This window comes from Oxyura jamaicensis, chromosome 18, assembly GCF_011077185.1.
Source record: "Oxyura jamaicensis isolate SHBP4307 breed ruddy duck chromosome 18, BPBGC_Ojam_1.0, whole genome shotgun sequence".
NCBI lineage: Eukaryota > Metazoa > Chordata > Aves > Anseriformes > Anatidae > Oxyura > Oxyura jamaicensis.
The window spans coordinates 4,699,567-4,722,064 of NC_048910.1; the positions used below are offsets into that span (position 1 = coordinate 4,699,567).

The following is a 22,498-nucleotide window of genomic DNA, read 5'->3' on the forward strand; positions in this document are numbered from 1 at the left end:
ACTCATGTACATGTCTTGCTGCTTGCTAGTTGCAGAAACAAAAACTCACAGCAAGTATTTTAAAGAATGAGATATGAGCAGAATTTGAAAGCAATTTTACAGCTTGTGCATCACATATATGTACACCTATTTTACACAGTCTACTAAAATAAGTGATCTAGTTTGCATGAGTTTGCAGACCCAGACACCAGAGGAACAGATCTTCTTTATACACAAGAGCCACTATTGCAGAAAATGACTGCGCAGATGCTATGCCCTATACTGAAGACAGACACGAGCCACTTAAGAATCATGAGAAGAGTGGCGATAGTGACTCAAAGCCTAAAAAATATCACCTACAGAGACCTAAAGGAAATGGGGTAGCTAAAGTCAAGGACTAAGGTGGAGAGGAGATATGGTAAGTTCCCAAACAGGTGAAAAGATATTGCAGTGAGGAAGTTAACAGTTTTCAAGCTACAGCTGTCTTCAGCTGAGTACTGGAACTGGTTACACAACTTCCCTAAGCAAACTTCTTTTTATTTTTTAAAGAAGTCTCCAGCAATGAAGTTCAACAACTGTCTACAGGAATAGGTTCCACAGAAGTGTTCGGGGCAGCAGAAGTTTGGGGCAGAAGAACTGAACTACATAAGAGAACTGAAAGGACCTTTGAGGAATCATTTTTGTTCAAACATCCAGAAGTGAAGAGAAGAAAAAGATCCCTTTATTGTCCGTGACCAGCAGGAAGTATTGTAGCAATTTGCTTTCTGGTAACGTTCACTTTTGCTTACTTAAGCAATGGGTTTTGCCAGCTTCTCAAGCTCTGAATTAGACGGTACAAACTCTCTCAGTTGAAAGTTACTGCTGCTGTATAAAACAGTCCACTGAAGATAAACCCATGGTCTATTCTAAAACATCTAGCAGTACTCCATTATAATGAGGCTGGGTTTGAACAGAACTAGATACATTTTCAAGAATAGTACAGAAATTAATGTAGAAAACGTAACAGGGGCTTAAAAAGCAAGCCTGAAATGATTGTGTTTTAACACAGCTGAGTTAAAAAAAATAATAAATCTAAGCTTCACTGTAATGGAAGCTCCAGAAAATGACTAAGTTGCATTCCTACACCTCAGTCACACCAGCAAGCCTGCATTGTCAGAAACATTACAAAGGGAAAAAAAATCTTATGGTACCGTTGAGATGTTAAATTGATGGATTTGATAGATGCCTAAAGTCTAGGCAGGAAGCAGCTCTTAAGGCACATGACAAGGGATTGGGAAATTACAGTACACCACAGTAAAACTAATGTTTCAGTTTGTTGTGGGCAACACAGATCCCAGTGTATCACACATATGAGACCCAGCTGTCTGTTAAACCCTGCGAGCAGATGTGCCACTCATTTCCTCAGGCTCCTTATGGTATCAGTAAGTTCTTTCAGGTCACACAGACTCTTCTGATTATTTGGTGGTGATGGAGGCCAATGAAGCCTGGTAGTCAGAATGAAATATTTTCAAGTGGAATCACATACATGGGAATCTTTTTTGACCATCAACTTTTCTTGGACAGTTAAGGCCACTGTAAATACATAGTTAAGAGAGAATAAGAATAAACAGCTCCTACAGGGCTGCATACAGTATTATTTTGACATGCTTAGTCACTGGTATCACATGGTCACTGACGGTGACAACAGAGATCTTGCTGGTCTATCAGACTGGTGAAGATAATTTAACACGGATGCTTCTGAATGTCCAGAGCATTTGAAATTAGGGGATGGGGGCAGACCATAAAACAGTACAGTCCTGCATATTGGATATAGCTAACCTTTCATCTTGTTGCCATGAAAAAGAGGCAATGAAAGATGGATCTAATGCTGCACCCCATGCTTTCAGAAAGATGCAAACAACAGAACCACGCACAGCTCCAGGAACCCATGTATCACACAACAAAGGCTAAGCTTGAGAACTGCAGTAACACGATGGTTTAGTCACCCGCCGTGGCTCTAAGCTCGTAATTCAGTTCTCCTCTTCAAAGACTTCCATTTGAATTCTGACCAGAACCAATAGCAACACAACAAGAATACAAGCATCAAAACTGAAGAGTTTAAAAGTTACATTGGTTTATGGATTACTGGAGCTACTTTAAAAATGAAGGCAAAGATTTAAAATATTTGGGAAATTTGTAGCATATTTAATAGTCATCCTTGGTTAGCACAGGGGTTTTTAGACAGCAGTTTATATTCTTCAATCTGCCTAAAACCTCCTGCCATCCTGGGATGGCTGAAAACAGTGAAACACTGTACACCAAGCTTTTCAACCTGGGTCATGCATAAGGTCCGCTCTACAATCATCTTAATACATCAAGGAACACAATCCTCTTCTTGCTCACTGCTGTGCTACCATAGCTGCTTTAACTTGACAGGTAACAGACACTGTGCATTTTAACTGTGCCTAGCTATTTTGCTAGTTATTTGAGAATTGCTGTAAAAGTAGTACTGCATTTCTCCTTTGAAAGCATATCCAGAAGAAAATGCTAACCCTGGAATCCTACGTCATAGCTCCCCCCAGAATTAAATGTAGCAGAGAAAAGGCTGCACCCCGATCTTTGCTCTGTGCTTCTAGGCTTCTTTGTTCAGAGGAGTGAGGGGAAAAAAATAAAATCCACAAATAAGTTGCTATATGCACTGATTTAAATTCATACCATGCACTCTCCACCAAGGAAATCAGGGATAATTTCTTTATCAATGTAATCCAGCAGTCCCCCAGGACCCTGGTAGTCATTTCCAGCATAAATAAGGAATTTCTTTCTAGTGTTGTCATCAATGAATGGACTAACCTATAAACAAAGGGAAAAAAAAAGAAAAAAAAAAATAATAAAAAAAAAAAGAATAGATCAGGTTCCCAATTTTTTCTTGAGTAAATTTTGAAGGATCAGTTTGTATGAAGTGTTACCATCCTTGTTACGCAAAATTCACATTATAAAGAAGCTAAATTAATTGACTATATAAGCAAGTTCTTAGGTAGGGTTTTTAAATCCATTCCAGGAATTCCACAAAAGATACATATCCAAATGTTAACATTTCTTGCTTATAAAGTCTGATTTCTGAAGTGCTTTTACAAACTGCAAGTGTGTAGCAGTGTACTGAGCGAGCTGTGAAAGACCTTGAATTACAAACATACCAGTGTCCAAAGAACTGGAAATACTCGAGGTGCTCTCAGGATAAGAAGACGACCCAAAGTCTCAGGGTAATTAGCTTCAACCACCTCAATGATTCTCAGCAATGCTTTGACACCAGGTCGCCATAAATGCCGCATGTTCAAGCCTTCTAGATCTACTAGACAGGTCCAAGAGCTAAATTTCAGAGAGATGGAAAGGGAAAAAAAATAAATCTCAGTGGCATCAAAATTCTCCTGTCTTATGCACATGTCCAGTGTTTTTGAAATGTGTGGACTCCACCGTATGCTTTGGTTTCCTCTATCTTACCTCCGTGTTTTGTACTAACCGTTCACACTGGATTTTTAAATTCTTAGGATGGAAATGTTGTACAGCATGCCAATCATGCTTACAGAGTATGTGCAATGATCACTTTGCACATCGTCCACATCTCCCCAGACATTTCAAACCCCAGGTGAAGGATAGCACAAAGCCAATACACAGTGCTGTCAACAGTCAGCCCAAATGTTAAACCATCGCTTTTACTGGGAAATCAACTAAGTGGCCATGCTGCTATGACATAATCTAACATTCTGGGTGCTGATTTCCTACTGAGACAGTACAGTAAGAGTGCCATTACAACTCAAAGCTAATTCTGTTATCAGATCTCAGGATGGGCAGCTTTTTCCATAGGAACAGATGTGTTCTTAATACTAAATACCGAGATTCAGCATATGCTTTAGTTATTTTCCAAGCTCCATCTCACCCTGGGCACGGACTCAAGATTTACAGCTGTGCTGCACCAGACAGCATCCATGAAATGATGCACAAGGTTTCTATGAAACAGCAAGCACTTCTTCATTTCACTTTAAACATTTAACATGTAGTCCTTCAGGACTGCTTCTACAAATGAAGATTCAGAGGACAGCACAAGTCCATGGCCATACGCATGAAACTTACATCTTGGATTTTCTCACTGAGAGCTAGCACAGCAAGTTCTTTAGCAAGAAAAGATAAGCAGACATACCAAGCATCCCTCAACCTTTACAGATTAAGGGAGGGAGTTAGAAATTGAAAAGAGTTCAAGAAACAGTTTCATTTCAGGGCCAAGTCCTGCATTCATTCCACACCCTTAAATCCACTTTGCAGTTACTGCTCTCCTAAGTGACCCCTAAAATGACTTAAAGATGGGATAACAAGCCATTTTTGGCTCAACTTTACATGAAGTCATGCAAGCATGTGGAAAACTAAATTGCAGGTTTCACTGGAGCCTCACAACCTTACCTTGATCAATAGTTGAATAACTGCATATAATGAATCGTGGCTGACAGAAGAATGCAAACAAGAATTGAGAGTAATGATCCTTGGTATGGGCCATGGATCAAAAAGTGACATGAAAACAATACCTGAAACTACTGGAAAGGTTACACCGTGATATTATCACAGCCTGACCTTACTGGCAGCCTGTACCAACATCTGGCTATAAAATTCCCCAGAATCAGAGATGGGGAGTGGGCTGCATTGCTCTGCAGACTTCCAACAGTGTGCAGAAGCAGAATACTCCATGTAGAACCATTATGGGCATGACTGCTGGAGCAAGTGTTGTGTTTCCCTCAGGCTTGACCATGCCAATTCACTCAAGTGGTAATTGGGGTAGGTCTCAGTTAACTGTAACTGTGCTTGTATCTGCATGTGAGACACAAAGCCTACCCTTTGCTTGGTCCGTTTAATAAACTGACCTCATATTGCACGATCTTGTGTCCTGTTCACCCCCAACCCTCCCACCACTGTGACCTGGTAATCCCTGAAGAGATCTAATGGATGTATTTTACCTTATTGGTCTGCCAAATACTTTTGTGTTCTCTTCACATCGCCTCAGTCCTTCTTCATTTATAGAAAGAACCTGTACAAGGAAACATGCTGTTTAGAGAAGTAGGCAGGATAAAGAAAAAAACGTTCTTAACTGAAGTCTAATTAAAACTACAAGCTCAAAGTGAAGAAAGTGTTATGAGAGACTTAAAGTTACTGATTTTCAGAAAGATTATACAGAATAATAATAATAATAAAAAAATCTAAGATCCCTCATCCTACTTGAATACTTCAGCAGAGAGGTCTATCCGATAACTTGGCATCAGCTTTTTCCAGAGAATGAACTAGAAATCACTGTATTTACCCCATCGGTTGTTCTTGCTGAGAAATAAATATGCCTTTCCTTAAAACCTGGAACATGTAAACAAGATCCTCTTGAAAACTGAGACCTAGGAATGATACAGACAAGAAACCTCCCTACACTTCTGTCTCTTTAAGCTTTGATTTCCTATTTACTCAAAAATTAGAGCCCCTTTCAGTCACAGAAAATAACCTTGAAACAAAACTAGGGCAAACAAACAAAACTTAATACAGGCCTCGAAAAGCTACTGGAAGAGAAAAAGTAGAATTCAACCCCTGCTTCTAGGAGTTAGTGCGGCCATGACTGTCGTTACTTGGAGGAAAAAAAAAAAAAAATATTGAAAACCTGGAATTCTGCCAGCTTTCTGCTTGGAAACTGAGCAGATCCACAATAATAGTCTGAGTGCTGCCTTTAGAGAAGGCAACATTACAAGAAATTATTTTTTCTTTAAAAATAAGTTATCTTTATCCTTGGTACACAGGCTTGAAAAATCTGAACATGGCACTTCTGCACAAATGCAGAGACTTAAGTTCAAAGCAGTGCACAAACTGCAGAAGAATCTGTGAAAATGCTAACCAACAACTACAGGAGCTGCCAAGAACTACGCCTTTCCGCCATCAGTTTGCAGTTGGAAAGAATGCAGAAGACCAGCTACCAGGAGCTTTCAGATGTATTCAAACCGAAAACAGACGGCCAGAGAGTACATCAAAATATCCAGTGTGATGAATGTTCTGGCAGAGAAGGAAATTTCTAAATGAAAATATCACATTGTTAGCAACTTGCTGGCTCCAAAAATACTTACGTATCGAAGCAAGGCCTCTTCCCCAAGTGCTCGCACTAAGCCTTTCGTATCCATCTGTCCCAATCTCAGCACATACAGCGGGCGACCATCTGAATAACAAGAAAAAAAATATTAACATAACGTTTATTTTGACAATAATAAATAAAATTGAGTGAACTACCTTTATGCTAAAAATCCAAATGGAAACAAATCATAGTCAGTTCAAACGCTGCTGCACAGGTGAAAGAGGGAGTACCTGGAGCAGATGGCAATGTAATCTTTACACTGTCCACCTACAGCACAAGATTACCTGTATGTGAACTGCAAAGGTTTAATGGAGACATCTTGATGCAAAAATAGCTACCCTATCTACAAGGAAAGTCCAAAGGACTTCAGCAAGTACAGTCATAGATCTGGGTACACATAATTAAAGACACAGCACAATGCTTACCTTCCAGCACAGCTAAGATAAAGGAACAACTTTAGTCTGTTAGCCTAACTAAAGAGTTGCAACAAAGGATGAAAGCTCAGGATAGCTGACAGGACCCTTTTTGGGAAGTAGCTATGCTAAGTGCTGAAAGTTAATGAAACAAAGCGTTAACCCCCAGACTTGCTTTCTGCAGTATTTGCTGAAGTCACACCTTTCAGCTATGTCATTACATATGATGCGGAACTGGCACACAGCCTACAGCCTCACTTTTGCAGTTTAAGTCTGGTGAGAACAGACTCTGCTCCAGATATCAGCTTCAGATGACCCTCTGCGTTCAAAGACTTGCCTTTCCACAGGACTCTTGCCTCTCACCAGGGTATCCTGATACTGACCCAGGATAGAAAGGCATTAAGCTTAACTGCACTAGGTGAATCTGGGAGCGAAAGCTTGCGTTTCTGGTTCTTCATAACAGAAGCTAGTTGTCTGAAATAGTTTCCGTCCTCCTCCCAAAGCTGTGATGTATTTGTTAAGCTTTGCTCCACCTGTTCTAGCACACAAGCTAAATAATCATCATCTTATAAAACTTAATACGCTAAAAGACAAAAAAAAAAAAATATGTTTTCTGCAGTTCTGATGTCGGTTTAGCTTGACTTCCCTCCAAGAACTGCAAAGAGAGATAGCAAATTATCCTCAAGTCCTTTGGGAGACAAGGAAAGAAACCGTTGGGATACACTATTTAAAAATTAAAAAAGATTTACAGAGTTAAACAAGGTTATTTATTTTGCAAGGACACTACCCTCATGCAAGTTCACGGAGTCTTTTGTATTTTATCAGATGGTCTAAAAGACAAGATTATTTTAACATCAGCACACTCTTATCTTGGAATGTATTGTTTAGCTTCTGAAACACTGAACAAGTGCTATTAAACTTCATCGCGGGTCTCCCTCCCTCACAGATGCACACGCATGCAAAACCAAATAGTTCATTAACCCTCCTCCACTCAAATGACACAGGAAGGAAAGTCTCCACTGACAGTGCTGCATTTTCACTGTATATTTTATATTTCATTTGAGCTTTGTGATTTAAAATAAACATTTGACTGAAGCACTCTTGACAAACTAAAAGCCACTTGGATATAAAGAAAATCATGCTAACTGCAAACCAAAATAACAACTTTCATTCTTTTGCATTAACAGCTCATTTGAGACAGCACGCTTTATACACTGCTGCCTTTGCTTTAGTGCTAAAATCTATACAGAACTCAGCCAGCTTCAGTTTGGCACATTTTGCTTATGTGGGAGGAAAGGAGCTTATGAAAGGAGCAATACTGGAATAGAGGGTTTAAAAAAAGAACCTACCCACTGCAAAAATTTAAATTACAGAGAACTGTTCGGTTTTGAAATTCTCTGTTTCCACTAGTGACAACTGCTATACTTGAGGGCAGGGCACAGAAGAGACCAAAGGAACTGTGGGGGAAAAGAGGGGCACATGAAGCTCACAATAAGACTGAAGAACTTCCCAGAGACATTAAATGACTTTCTGTTGCATTCTGCACCCTTCTACTTACTGACAGAAACCTGCTATGTACTACTAACAGCAGTCATCTTTGGAAAGTAAGGACAAGGAATGTTCAGAGAGGGAGAATGTATTCACAGTCCTTTTCCCTACAAACTTTACAATCAATTCTCATTTTCCACTTTCTCAGTCAAACCCAGCAACAGGAAGAGCTATTCAAGCTCGTCAGCTTTACAGCAATTAAACTTCTGCTGTGCCCTCCCTGTCTCCTGGCCACTAGTGCAGCCAGCTTCCTGTCCTCTTCTTGTAACAGGAAGAGCTCGCAGAAACAATGGTGCCTAGTGGGGAAAGGACTAAATCAGAACACAGATAGCTCACAGTAAGAGACCATTTCTGTATCTAAAGAGCCCAGCTTGCCTCAAGCAACGAATTCCAAAATGTTTCATTTCTGTGCATGTGTTAGCAACAGGATCACTGCACGATAAAGCAAGCTGAGGGACGGGGACATATCAGGCACATATCCATGGTTTAAAGATCTGTCCATGCCTCACCATATGAAGTAAATTTAACTAAAGCTTCTTCCCTTCTTAAATAAACCTGCTCTATTTGGTCTTTCAGCTCTTCTCTTCATTAAGCTGATTGTAATGACAAATAAGTATTCACTTATGACATCAGCAGACTTATCCAACTTATTTACACTTATTTACAAACATCTTTTAATCACTGGAAGGCAATAGTCAGTATTTGCATAACACCCTTCTAAGCATCTCAGAGCAGTATTGAAGTGCAACTTTTTAAAGCTACTGGCATAGCAGAGCTCATCACAGAGTTAAATATGTTGCTATTTGTCAGACAGATTAGGACCTAAAAGTAGGCTGCCACCAACTAAGGAGCTGGCAACATTAATTTTAATGTTTTTAGTACATAATAACTGAGATCTTCTACCCAGCTTTCTAGCCAGCTCTAGCTAACAAAGGAACAACCATCACCTTTAATTCAGAACATGAAAAGGCTGTTCAATATCCAGAGGATAGAGCATACCTTTGTCATGGTGATGCCAGCCTCCTGCATAATAATCCTGGAGTACTTGAGGAGGATTCCAAGTGTCTAAAATATAGTCTACCTGGTGCTGCTTGCGCCATGTCAAAGACTGGCAAAGGATCTCTCTTGCTTTATCAATGTTGAAGTCCCGGGCACGCAGGAATCTTAAAATGTGCTCGTCCTTTGGGATCTATTAAAAACAGAAACAAAACAAAAAGAACAAACAGCACAACTTTGCATTCAAGGTTTGAAACAAGGTGAAAAGAATGAACAACAGAAACTGAAAAAGGTGTAGCCTAGTGCCAACACAAGAGGATGGTATATAACACTGGAAGTTACTCAGGAAAATCAGTCTTTCTTGCAATAAAAACATAAACCCTGTCACATACTGCAACTACCTTCCTTTGAGGGATATAAAGATTCCAGGAACTCTAACAATGATTTACACTTGTGTGACCATACTAATTCAGTCCAATTTAAATGAATTTAGGGATGAAACACAGACTGTGTAACAGGAAGGCCTGGAAACAGACACATGCTCAATTCACAAGCCACTGGAAAACCCTCAGACTTGCTCTCAGTGTTTTAACAGGCCACGTTGCTTCCCTTGCGCACATAGATACATGAATATATTTGGCCAAAACAAACAGATGTAATAATAAGGTTGTTCTAGAATGAGGAAGACCTGTAAAACTAATGGTATTCCCCTGTGCTAGATTATTGGAGGTAGTCACGCTATCCATTTAAGCACTTCAGCACTCAAAGTCAGATGGACAATAGCAATAAAATTCTATCACCACTATAAAGACTTAATTTGGGTACTTTGTTTTGAGTATGAAGGGCCACATGAGGTTTGGCATGATGTTTTATGAGGTCCACCTAGCATCTCATGTACTGAGAGAGACACAAGAGACCAACAGTAACTCACCTTGCCCTTGTGTGTCTCCTGAAGCCACTGTCTCAGCCGAATGAGGCAGCTTTCCTGCATTGGGGTCAAGTCACCAAGATACCGCTTGATGTAGTCTGCATCTAGCTTGTCTAAAAGGAGATACACATGTGATTAGAGTGGTCCTGAAGTGACCGAGTCAAAGCAGCAAATGATTTTATATGCTGATATCTGAGGCAGAGAAGTTCTGTGCAGAGTTGAATAAGGTTTCTTTGACTCAATGAAAAGATGAGCAAGGCAACATACACAGTTATCTTCACATGAAACTGGGAAGATTAATTTTCCTTCTGCAACTAAGAAAGGAGTAAAACCAGACATTTACAAAAGCATTTTCACAGTATATTCAGATTTGTCTATTCACAGCAAGTATAGGGCATAGGGCATACTTCTGGAAATACTTGAAGAAGCTTTGACCTAAACCTTCCAGTACAAGAGTTCTTCCAAATTGCCTTACTGACAGGGGAAAGAAGGTAACATCAGAAGACTATGACCAGGGAAGCTTCAGCCTTTCCCTCTCCATTATTGCTATAGTTACACCCATCCCTGAGTTTCTGGGGGAGAAATAGGCTATTGATTTGCAACCTAATGAACAGCAAAGTTCCTCCACTCCTCTGAACTTCACTCACTAAAAAGACCAGCTGATAACAGCTATTCAAGCTCTCTCACAGGTCAGTGCTTTGCAAGCAATAACTTTATATGTTACCAAACAAGTAGCTGACGTGTAAGTTTTCAGCTGCCCAGGAGAAGCAGCACTGCACTGAGAGCCTCTACAGTACAACGAATCCCACTAAAACAGGGCAAACAACCTTACCATCAGGTGTTCCTGCTGTAGGCTCGGAGGGGCTGCTTGAGGTGTTGAGGATCTCCTTATTGTTCAAGCCCTCCTTTGTGGCAGAGTCTGGTATATTAATAGCAGGTGAAACTGGTCGTCTGGTGTGGGATGTGCTGCTCTCCAATTTACATGCAACAGGGGGAGTCCAACGAGGAACAAAGGTTATTCCTTCTTCCTCCAGCTGCTTCAGGTAGTACTCAATTATTTCCTTTCCCTTCAAAAAGGAGACTTTTTTCAGCTACTAAAAATACTATTTTAGATACTGAAAAGACTGGACTGGAAACACATTTAGCAGCCAGGCATCTCTAAAGATTCCACTTCCAAATACAGACTTACACACATGTCCTGCCCTAGGCTAAAGAGTAAACAGCCCAGCTTTTTGACCACAGCAGCCTGTTACTTAGCAGCAGCTACATTATCTTTCGGTAACTTAGAGCCAGGCACCTCCTTCACAACTGCAAGCTCACCTTTTTAATATTGCTGGTGTACTGCTTCATGGCGATCTTTTCCACTGTGCTTTCAAAACCAAAAAAAGATTTTATATCCAGACTCGCTGACTGTTCAAAACAGGTCCAGTCTTCATTGTCGGGATGAACCTATTAGTTAAAAGGAGTTCATACAATCTAGTTATCTATTTGACATTCCTTTTCCTCAAAATATTTGAAATGATTGTCTCTTCTTTTTCAGGTTCATATAATCAAACACACGCAAGAAAAATTTGCGGTCTTTTGCTTCATTTGCAAAACACAGATCGGAAAAGCCAACACTGAAGTAAAAAGCTGAGAAGCCCTCCTGTAGTCCCGTGGCTAGCATAGCACATAGTCTGAACAAGCAAGGGGAGCCTTGGAAAACACTAGTGCACAAAGGACTTGCACATTTACACAATTAACAGTATCTCATTGTAGATATGAGCTGTGAATGTACGGTATCAGTGGAACAGAGTAAAATATTCCACAGTGAACTTTCTGCTGCTGCAGGTTGGAGTGATAGACCACAGCCAGCTAGCTTCAAGAGTGCAGCGAGTATAGCGTATGCATTCCCCAGCACTGCGGTCTAGACATGTTTGCAACAGACATACCACGACAGGTCGTTCCCTCTTCAACCTACTAAGTACCTCAGTATTTTGTAGACAGAAAAATGTTTTACTTTGCTCTGCTGTGACAATGCTACAGAAGAACTGTAAACTTCTCATTTGTTTTGCAGCTGAATAAACGATCGGGGAGGCTTTTGCTACTTTCTTGCCTTTTTAAGTTTAGAGCACTCCCAACTTTCTGCATAACTTACATAGCAATCCGGCCTGGGCTCTGAACTCACTGTTATAAAGAAACTCAGAAATGCAGGGTGCCATGATCTATGCAGCTGTCCTGGCGCCCTAAGGCTCCCCCCTCCACCTCACAGCATGTTAGAACTGCCTAGAACAGTATTAATACTTTACAAGACAACTACAGGAAAAACAAAGCAAACAAACAATTCTTCTCCTTTGTTTCTTCTGCACTGGGGAATCGGGGGTACACAAACAGCTTGTACCAACTAAATAAACACAAACCATAACAATAAAGTTTAAGAATCTTTCTGTCCTTCCATTATTTCAATCGAAGTAATTTAATTCTAAAAAAGGATTTTATAAAAAATAATTTATTCTTTAAAAAAGTTTCTGGTTTTATATTTACCTACCACTACTAGTTTCTTGATCAAGTAGAGTTAGTCCAAGGAGAAGCATCATATTTTGTACATATTTACCACAGGCACTTTTTTGTGCACATTTCCCCTGTTTAAATGCATCTTTCACAGAAAAATTACAGGTGGAAGAGTATTTTTAAATGTGCCTTGGAAATAATTGCAGAAATAATAATAAAAAATAGGCTATTAGCGTCAAGTGGGTTTGAATTCTAGTGACCTTTTAACCATGGTTCTGGAGACAATAGGAAACATTTAAATTATTAGCTGTGCTAAAAAAGAATGCTACAGGGCTAATAACTGGGTTACATTTGCTAGCTAGCATCTGACCTTTAAAATCCAGTAGAAGTTTTACTTCTATGAACATGTGCTGCATCAGCCTATGGGTACGGGCTGAGCCACTAAGAAAAAACACGACCAGAACATCGCAGAAAGCACAACACCAAACTCCTTTGTATCAGAAAACATCTGCACTAAAGACCAAAAACAGCCACGATGGAAAGAGCGAGGTTAAAACACTGCTGACAGCGAACATTTGAGCTGAGCAGAAGGCAAATAAGCTATGGTGAACTTTCCTTTAACAGCTCTGTCAGGGTATCATCAGCCTCAACAAGCCCCACACTGCTATTACAGACCACAGATTTGCTTAAACAGAGCTGTCAAGCACCGCAAATTATGTTGTGTTCTGCTATCTGAGAAGATGCTCAAGCAAGAGGGTGCCAAACTTGTTTCAGTTCTTCAAGCAAGTGTGTTACATTTAACACTAACAACAATTATCACTCATGGCACTGTGTTGGTTATTTTTTCTTGCAAGGCAAAAGCCAAGAACAACCCAACTTCTGTTTGAGTTTTGAAATCTAAACACTGACTTAATTCCATCTGTGGCACCATCAAGAGCCTGTTACTCACTGTGTAACAGCAGTGTTCGTTAATAATGACTCTATTAGAGAAGGTTTCATTGTAGGCTTCTATATGCAAAGTCCTTTCTCGTCTGTTCAGAGAGTTCTTCTGGACAAAGTAGACGTAATCCACTCCTGCAATCTGAGGAAGATACGATAGATTCTGTTAAGATACAGCATTCCTGTGAAACGACATCCAAAAATGTAAAACAGGCACTTCAAATCTAATCACCTTTTTCAACAGTCGTGGTGCATCTATATCCAGCTTGCAGCGCCGTTCAATCACATGGATGGCTTCATCCTCACTCTTGTATTCGTTCACGGTGTCACTGGCTACAAACATAGGAATCAGAGGACACGTAGGAAACCTTCTCTCATAAGCCTACAAAGATAGAACGAGAAGAAAAGAAGCTATTATCACAATTAAGTCTTGAGGGTGTGCGTAGCGTTCCTTTGCCAGCGTTGGAAGGCAGCTTGAAATTTTTACACCTTTAGTAGAAGGGATCCTTCCTGGAGTCCACATTATGGCTGAAAAATCACAGCTCATTCCAAACAAACCATTTCTTAAGAAGTTCCTAACAGCCCCACTCCAGTAAAGCAATTTTTAAAACAATGCACAAAACACCTCGTTCCCCCCCCCACCCCCTTCCCCCAAAAGGAAATTGTTCATTATGCACAATGACAGAGCTCCTGTCAGGAGCAACAGGAAAATAAGACCCTCTAGTTCTAAAATACCACAAGACAAAACAATTATATGTTGGATTAAAAAAAACCCACAAGCTAATTATCGGTGTTTCACCAAGCTGTCTAGAGGGTTTTCCATACAGCTCCCAGAGGCCTAATAAAAACATTTCAAAGCCTATTTCTTAAGCTAATGGAGCTCTCAAGCTCCCTACGCGGAGCGTTCATAATGCTTTCACTGCACAGTTTATCAGCTTACAGTTTTGTTCAACAACATACCGTAAGCCTTTCCGATAAAATGAGGCCATTTCATACTTTGGAAAGTTGAAACTTTTTGCCACAACGTGAGATAGCGAGAGCTTTGACTCTAGTTAAAGAACACAGTCATATAAATGAGCTGATCTCCTAAATACCTGACGCACACTGGGAAGATGGTGTTAAGTCAGATGTAATCAGACAGGAATAGTTAAAAATTGGGAACCGGTAACACAAGTAAAAGGAAAATGGGAGCTACTCCCAGTTAGGAATCCTAATAAAGTTTATTTTTAGAACCCACCATGGCTGGGGAATACAACATGTTGGTTTTTTTCCTCCTTTTCTTTCACAGTCAGTGGCATATCTCCACTTCTATCGGTATTTTTTTTTATTTCTACCCCTCACGGGGGCTAGTGATGTAACTCATTTTTTTAGCCTTCCTTCCAAACTGGAAATTCTTTCCTTTTTGCTATTAGCATCAAAACCTCATAAGACAGGTAGGATTTGCGAGGTGCCCCAGTGCAGAAGAAAACTCCAGTATCAAAGTAAATCTGAGTGCAGAACATGAAATAAAATCCTTTAAAAAGAGCTAAAACATCCACAGTGTCCTTTTAAATAGTTTTAACTGCTCTTAATATAGTTGGGTTGCAGCACAGAAACAGCTTCAACAGGGAGAGGGTGTGGAAGAAAATATGCAGCAGCTGCAAGAAGCATGCAGCGATAGCACTGGAAGAGAAAAGGTCTCCTAATTTTCCCTTTATAAGAATAAAAATACTTCATTTGCTACCAGGGTTCAAACGTAGCAGTGTTACTATGGTGACAGTGGTGCGATGCACTAAAACAATGCCAGCTTTTTTCCCTTCATGAATATTTTTTGAGCATTTTTGCAGCACGATTGCCCTGAGTTCATAAAGCTCCTCTCTAACATGCTACAAGTACAAGCAGTGAGTACACATGAGCCTTTTTGCAAACTTCTCATTTGTGCACAGCTGGTATTGTTTAAATTAAGAATAGAAATAATTTCTGGGTTCAGAGACGAGCACAATGGAAGTGACAGAGTATTAGTGCTATAACAATAGCAGGCAGTAGGGGAAAAAACTTGTACAGCTCCAGGAGAAAGGGAGGATGGGTCCTATTAATATGGTATGAATTTTCTTATTTTATGAGGGTCTTCTTGTTCTGGACAAAGGCTATGCATTTTACAGCTGTTCAGGAATACCTCAGCCCTCTCAATGAATTATTTGGAACACAGACTTGTTAAACACTATTGCAACTATATTAACTGGCCTTAAATGCTGCCCTAAAGCCAAGGGGAGAAAAAAAAAAAAGATTTCCAGCAGAAGCAGAATTGAGAAGTACTTCTGGTTTTCAGACTTCTTTAAAATTAAATTCTGCTTTTATTTGGGGAACTTATGTTACAACAATTATCTACTTCCTCTTCAATTTGCAAAATATCTGTAATATTACTCTTTTTTTTATTATTTTTTATTTTTTTAATCACTTTTGTATCAGAACAGCATCTCCCCATCTGAGGAACCTCTATACCAAGCCTTTGCAAGCATCATCTGTTGCACATGTTGATGCATCTTAGTCCTCAAAAAGCTTCGCAGTTGCCCTGTGAACACTTTCAACAGTACCTGGTAGAAGTGTTTACTGAACTGCAAGCAAAAAAAAAAAAAGCCTAATAAGAATTTGTTCTGAATGGGATGACTGAATCGAATGTGTTCAATCTGGAAGACAACAAAATAATTATCCGCCAAAAGTTGGCACACTCGGTGCTTACAGCAAAGTACTCAAAGGTTTCAAAGAGATTAACAGCAACACAGGATTCTTTCTTCCCTAAAGAATGTGCACACATACTATTGAAAACTGTTCACAGTAAATTTTATTGGGCTCTTAAATTAGGCTGGTTTTATTCAAGTTATGTACCACTGCCATATGTTCTTGTAATGCATCATTTCTCAGCACAGCATTGTTTGAAGAAAAAGCGATTATAGTAAACTGTAGCCACATCAAAATTGTCAATCTGCTTTAAGCATAGCTGTCTCCTCCACATGTGGCAAACAGTTCTCTTTCACACTGCAGAGGCAGGAAAAAGCTGCTAAAGACTACAGGATACTGAGAGAGAGGTCTTGCTCCACCACAGACCAACAGAGCACAGGAGGAAAACCTGCAATTTAAGAATGGTACAGCAATCAATAGACAACACACGGGTCAAAGCGGAGTACATATGGCCCAAACTGGAGCTATTAAAAGAGCCTGAGAACATTCAAAAAATAAAATCCTGCTATTTCTTTTCTAGAAATCGATTGTTGAATTGATTGTTCAGCATCGAGGTGGTTTGAACCAATTTTCAAGTCCAGCTTTGCCGACAGGAAACAACCGAACTGCATTATCCAATATTCCTTCAGCAGTCTGATAAAGAGGAATATAAGATGACATGCATTTTTCTGTCTAATAGGTGTCTTTGCAAATAAAAGTGTTAGATACTACACATCTCCTTTCAGGATCACAATTGTACTGTAACAGATACAATCACAAAAGCCAATTAGTTCCTCCAAAGCAGAGCAGCTGCAGTAATACTGCTGGACGAGGTTTGAATGCAGGAAGACAGCACTGTTGACCTGGGACTAAACGCGTCTAGGAAGGATGTTGCAAGGACAGTACACTTAAAATGTTATCATTTCATTCTGCCACATTTTTAAAAAGTAGGCTAAGTGGAAATTCTGATATGTAACAAAATAAAAAGAGCAGGCGTGCACATTCTCAAGATGGTGCTGGACTCGAGAAGTCAGTGCCTCTTGCAGTGGGATAGATGTGGATGTACAGACCTGTAAAGAGATTTTAGCCTACGACTCTGTTGTTCCCTAATAATGCACTTTTAAGATTTCCCACCAGCCTCGACCATTTATGTACTCTGATTTATTAAAAGCTGGCATTGTGTATCAAGAAAAACACAGTATGGTGAAGCAGCTTGAGCTTCAAATTTAATGCACTCATTATATAAACCCTTAACTTCCTTAACGCATGTGAACAGGGAGGACATTGACAAGCATAATTTCAACCAAAATAGCACTGTATTAAAGCCTCTTCTCCAACTGCTTCCCTTAGCAACTCGTGTTCGGGGCAGAGTCAAAATAACAGGATTTATTTTACTTTTATCTTTGCTAGTATTTCAGCTGTGTTTAAAGACATGAAAGCAATTCAGAAGTAAGACTATTTTAATCCCATTGCAGTCATTTCTCGTGTCCAAGGGAATTATGCTTGCTGCTGCCGTCCTTAGATTGTAATCTTAGCCTACTGAGATCCTTTCAAAATAACAGCTTTAGGACTGTGTTTAGGTATGACCCCAACCCAATTTTCAGGAAGACCAAAGATGTTCTGGCTTTTTGCTTCTCAAAAACCATACCTACGACTAGCAAAATTATCTTGACAATTTGAGAAAGGCACGTGCCCAGATCTCTGGATAAAGTCGGTCATTTATCCAAGTAAATTACCCAGCTTCTCTGGCCACATTAATATATTCAGTAGGAAATATACATTTCCTATACAAAGGCCCCAGTCTCCTGCCTTGAAGAATAAGGATTGTTCAGTTTTTCCATTAGAAGTAACGTCTACATCCAGAAGAAAACAGCCTGGCAAAGCTTGCAAGTGATCTTGTACCGTCCTGTTACTCTTTTAATAGCTGAATCCTCCAAACGAAGATGAAAATCTGCTAAAATGCAAGTAGGAATCTTAGTCATCATGCAGAAAATTAAGCATGTTGAGTATTTTAATAGCTAAATTACACTAAACAAGCTGCTAGGATGCTGCATTTTTTAGTTTTCCGTTCAACACTGCTATAAAAAGTAACCTTTTAAGAGCAGCACAACATTCTCCAAGGGCATCCCAAGAGACTCATTGTGACAACCAAATCTAGACCTCTGCTTTTTGTGTGTGCCACACACAAACTAATTCACGCCTGTAATACCGGACCGTGCTTGGGTGCTAATTTGCAGATGCATGCCAACGTTCACCATGCTTTTCTACCCGCTGCAAGTGCTGAATTCCTGAATTATTCATAAACACACAAGAAGCAAAAAGGGTCGCTCAACCACTAGCTTGACAGACTGCATTCCAGCAGCCTGAGCATTGCTGTATATCGCCATATCCCCTTCCTTCCCCCCTGCATTAGAGCACAGCAGATCAATAGGAAAAACATTGACTCATGGGAGGCCAACCGAAAGGCTTCAAATTCTTGGCAGCTGAATTTGGAAAGAAACAACTCTGGATTAATTCTCACAAATCAGCAAATACCTTCTCAGTTCTCATACACTGCCGCTCACCTCTTCAAAATAAAGATCAAGGTTTAAAAATCATTACAGCTCCACGAAAAGGTGTGTATCTCAGTGCTGGTGCAGCTCATGCATGCTAGTTCCTGTGTTAGTGATCAACTGGAGGTGGGTGGGAGAAAGCAGATGGCTAGAGAGGATATACCTCAAAAAGCTCCAGAAATAGTCTCTGGGAAAGGTAGTACCCCCAGTCACGGGAAGAGAAAGCAAATTGGACTGCAATTTGGGAAACAAATTCTTTAATGTAGGGGTAGTCAGCTCTTTAGAAATGAGCACTTCGGTGAAGCAAATTCCAGAAGGACAAATGGACCTCAAACTTCCCTGCTATGAGCCAAAGCCCTGTTATCAGGCAAGGAACACAGCTAAACACTTTTCTGCAGTCAGCTCTCCCCATCAGCATGGCTTCCCACAGCAGCTGCCTGTTCAGAAATAGGCTTAAGTGTTGTTTTTTCCTCTTCACTCCATTTTCAGTTCATTAATTGCTCTCATTTCCAAAGAGAAGTTATTTTCTTATTTCTGTGGAACAAAGGCTGCTTGGCAGTGACTCAGTTCTAAGAACTCTCTTTATCTGGAAAAGACCAAGGCAGCTTTAGTTACACAAGATGACAAATGAGGCTTATATGGGCCTACAGACAATGAGCGTGAAAGAAGCAGATTCAGACCAATGAATGAATTACTGGGCGCCATCTGACACAAAAGCGATCTATATGCATGTTTCTAGTCCTTGACAAGGCTGAGGTGGTTTGACCTTATTTTTTTCACCTGTTTGCAAATCTTGGCCCAGTCTTTGCCAGCATTTCCAACTCAGGTTGGAAATGAGGAGACATTTCTTCACAGGAAGAGTGGTCAGGTGCTGGGATGGGTTGCCCAGGGAGGCGGTGGAGTCACCGTCCCCAGGGGGGTTCAGGGAAATGTTGGACGTGGTGCTTGGGGACATGGTTCAGTGGGTGACAGTGGTGGTAGGTGGATGGTCGCACCAGATGATCTTGGAGGGCTTTTCCAACCTTAATGATTCTATGACTAATCAGATTTTTTAATACTGGGGATACGAACGACAGCACAACTGGTATTTGTAAAAGCAGGTACTAGATGCAACAGACCTTTCCCTGCTACTTTTCTTAACAGTGTAGAGAAGAAACACCAACTTTACAAGTAGGGAAAAAAAAAGTTTAGGCCTTTTATTGTGATTTCTGCTAAGGAGAGTTTTTAAAAGGTTCAAATTAGGATTGTAATGCAATATGCTCTTCAAGAGCTTCTATAGGAAGATTCACCAGTGCCTGAGCTGTCAGCTATCACAACAGGACCAGCAAACAAAATGCTTCATAACCACTTATCACTGAACTGGATTTAAGCAATGAAAAAATACACCAGTAAATATTTTGTATAGAAACCCTTTGTTTGAATTCAGATAATCCTTCACCTCAATGAGATACTTCAAATATTTTTAAAATACAGAAAATTGAAGCAGGCATTAAGTGTCCATTAAAAAACATTTTGTGTTCCATCTTGTTTTGTTAAAAAGAAACCTAAGATCAACATTTGAGTATACCTTCATTTTAATGTATGAATTCTGGAAGGAAAAAAATCTTCCACTCTCTGGAGAGAAGAATTCCAAAGAGACAGAACTCCAGCCTTTACAAACTGAGCTATGCTTGAGGAGGGTGTGAATAGCAGAGAAGAACTGGCAGAACATTCAATCCGACAGCCTCGCAGATGGCTGAGGGGACAGCTGTATCACACGGCGGGATGTGTGCTGGTGAAGCTCTTCAAGTGAGAACTGGCTGATATTCACCTGGCTACTCACCAAAAAAGCGAGTAGCTGAGTAGCCCCTTACCCTGAACTCCAGGAAAAGTAAGTGCACTACAACTCCTCCTACCCAGCACACTTTAAGCTTGAAATTGCACCTGGTCCTCACTTTGGTCGTCCTATATGCTCTCTCCGTTGCAGTCCAAAAGCATTTCACCCTGGTGTTGCACAATGACCTCAGGAGCAGGAATGCTGTATTCACCCTCTGGTCCCTGGCATGAGATGAAACTTGGCCTTTAAGTATTAATGAGTGCTATTAAGTATATCCAAGATAAAATAAATACCCCGCCCGTAAGTTACACAGAAAAAATCAATAAGACAAGTCAATATCAATAAGACAAGAATTCTGCTTCATTTCAGAGGCTAAAAAGTTCTTGTTCATTACACAAGTGTACGAAGTGTTATTGACCTAGGAATTCCTGATTAAATGCTCATTAGTGCATTTAGACCGGAAGCTTACAGCACTTGAGCAAGCAGTACCTGTACTGTTCACATACCCTGTCCCAAAGCAAAACATTTCCTACGTAATTCGACTACTATACAATGGCTTTTTAGGTTTTCAAGCTTTATTTTTTTTTTTTTAAGTTTAGATTACACAAATACACAATTGTACCCTTTATGAGACAACTACTAACAAGAGCCTACTCCACACAGACTGTTCACTAATTAGCCTTTAGCGTAAAATTAATTTCTCAAATGGTGAGAGAAGATTGAAATATGATCCCAGATGCTCTCAGTGCCATGAACAGAGCTTACAGGCAGAGTATCTGGGAAGAAAAATCATCGCTGGTTTGAGAACTCACTGCAGCACGATATTCAGATTCCTATGAAACTGAACACAAAACTCATTTTGCTATACTGTTCGACAGATGCCCTTAAGCTTTTGAACATTGCTATACAACACACTATTTATGATACTGCACTGAAGTGGAGCTCAGAATTACAGCCTGGACCCATTTCTCATCTTAAAAATCCCGGTGGTCTCAGAGACTCACATCCTGAATTGGTCACTGCCTCAGACTTTACTGGATCCTGCACAGATCTTGAAGTACTCACAGATCTTGAAGTATTTGCCGTGCTTCAGACACCCACAGTCGTTAAATAACCAGTGCTCTCCACAGTCCAGCTGACCCTACAAACACGAAGGTCGCTACAGAATGCATTTCATTAGCACCACCAGGGCTCCACTTGATCTTGTAGGAAGTGCTAAGATGACTTGCTGTTCGCAGTATCCTCGTCTCCAGAGCAGCATTTGGAAACAGTCAAGCCAACACACTGAGCTGCCTCAGCTCTCCTCTCCTTTAGAGGAATGGAAATTCCTGAGAAATTCTCCAGGAAACCAAGAGCTGAGGGAACTGAAACCAACTATAAGCAGAGGTGAACAAGAAAACATTTATTTCCCTGGCATTCACCAAAGCCATTAAATTTTCACCACTGACAGCTACTCTTGTCACTCAAGAGTTGGCTATAGAAACAAAAGTTTTTATTAGGTGTACAAAAGAGTATAATCCCTAATCCACCTTGTCTTCTTTTGATGCTCTTACACTTGTTTAAAGGGGTCCTTTTGATTTATTCAAGTTTCAGTGGAAAGGATTTAAGACCCTACGTTGCTATGAATGACCCACTCATACCTGTGCAAACATCCACACAGAAACAGGAAGGGAGGAGAAGGGAGATTTATTCCAGTACATTTAAATTCACACCTTAGCTTAACTATATAAAGCCTTCGGTTTCAATACTTTGTATGAAGAGAGCAGGACTCTGTCTGTTTTCACTTGTAGCTGTTTTTGAAGCCTGTAGTACTTTGAAGTTAAATTAAGTACCAGTCATGCTTCTTGCAGGTTTCAAATACATCCTACCCCTAGACAACATGAAGAGATCCAATGAAAAGCTTCTAAAATAATCCTGCGGATGTCAACAAATAAACAATACCTCTTTGTTCTACTAAGAAGGTTTAAGAGGCCTGCCACATGCAAAGCAGGCAAAGAAATTTGCTGCTTAAAATCA

The 22,498-nt window shown here is 40.1% G+C and overlaps 1 protein-coding gene across 1 annotated transcript in view; it reads right to left on the minus strand.

Annotated features, from left to right (window-relative positions):
* Window positions 1–22,498, minus strand: part of SEC14L1 (SEC14 like lipid binding 1) — a 44,108-nt gene that overhangs the window by 5,513 nt on the left and 16,097 nt on the right. Inside the window, exons 3-12 of the mRNA XM_035342186.1 lie at window positions 13,650–13,799; window positions 13,428–13,559; window positions 11,309–11,437; window positions 10,821–11,055; window positions 9,992–10,101; window positions 9,064–9,253; window positions 6,099–6,187; window positions 4,959–5,029; window positions 3,153–3,324; window positions 2,674–2,808 (exon numbers count right to left, since the gene is read on the minus strand). Coding sequence (XP_035198077.1) covers window positions 2,674–2,808; window positions 3,153–3,324; window positions 4,959–5,029; window positions 6,099–6,187; window positions 9,064–9,253; window positions 9,992–10,101; window positions 10,821–11,055; window positions 11,309–11,437; window positions 13,428–13,559; window positions 13,650–13,799 — 1,413 coding nt within the window. The remainder of the gene's footprint in view (window positions 1–2,673; window positions 2,809–3,152; window positions 3,325–4,958; window positions 5,030–6,098; window positions 6,188–9,063; window positions 9,254–9,991; window positions 10,102–10,820; window positions 11,056–11,308; window positions 11,438–13,427; window positions 13,560–13,649; window positions 13,800–22,498) is intronic.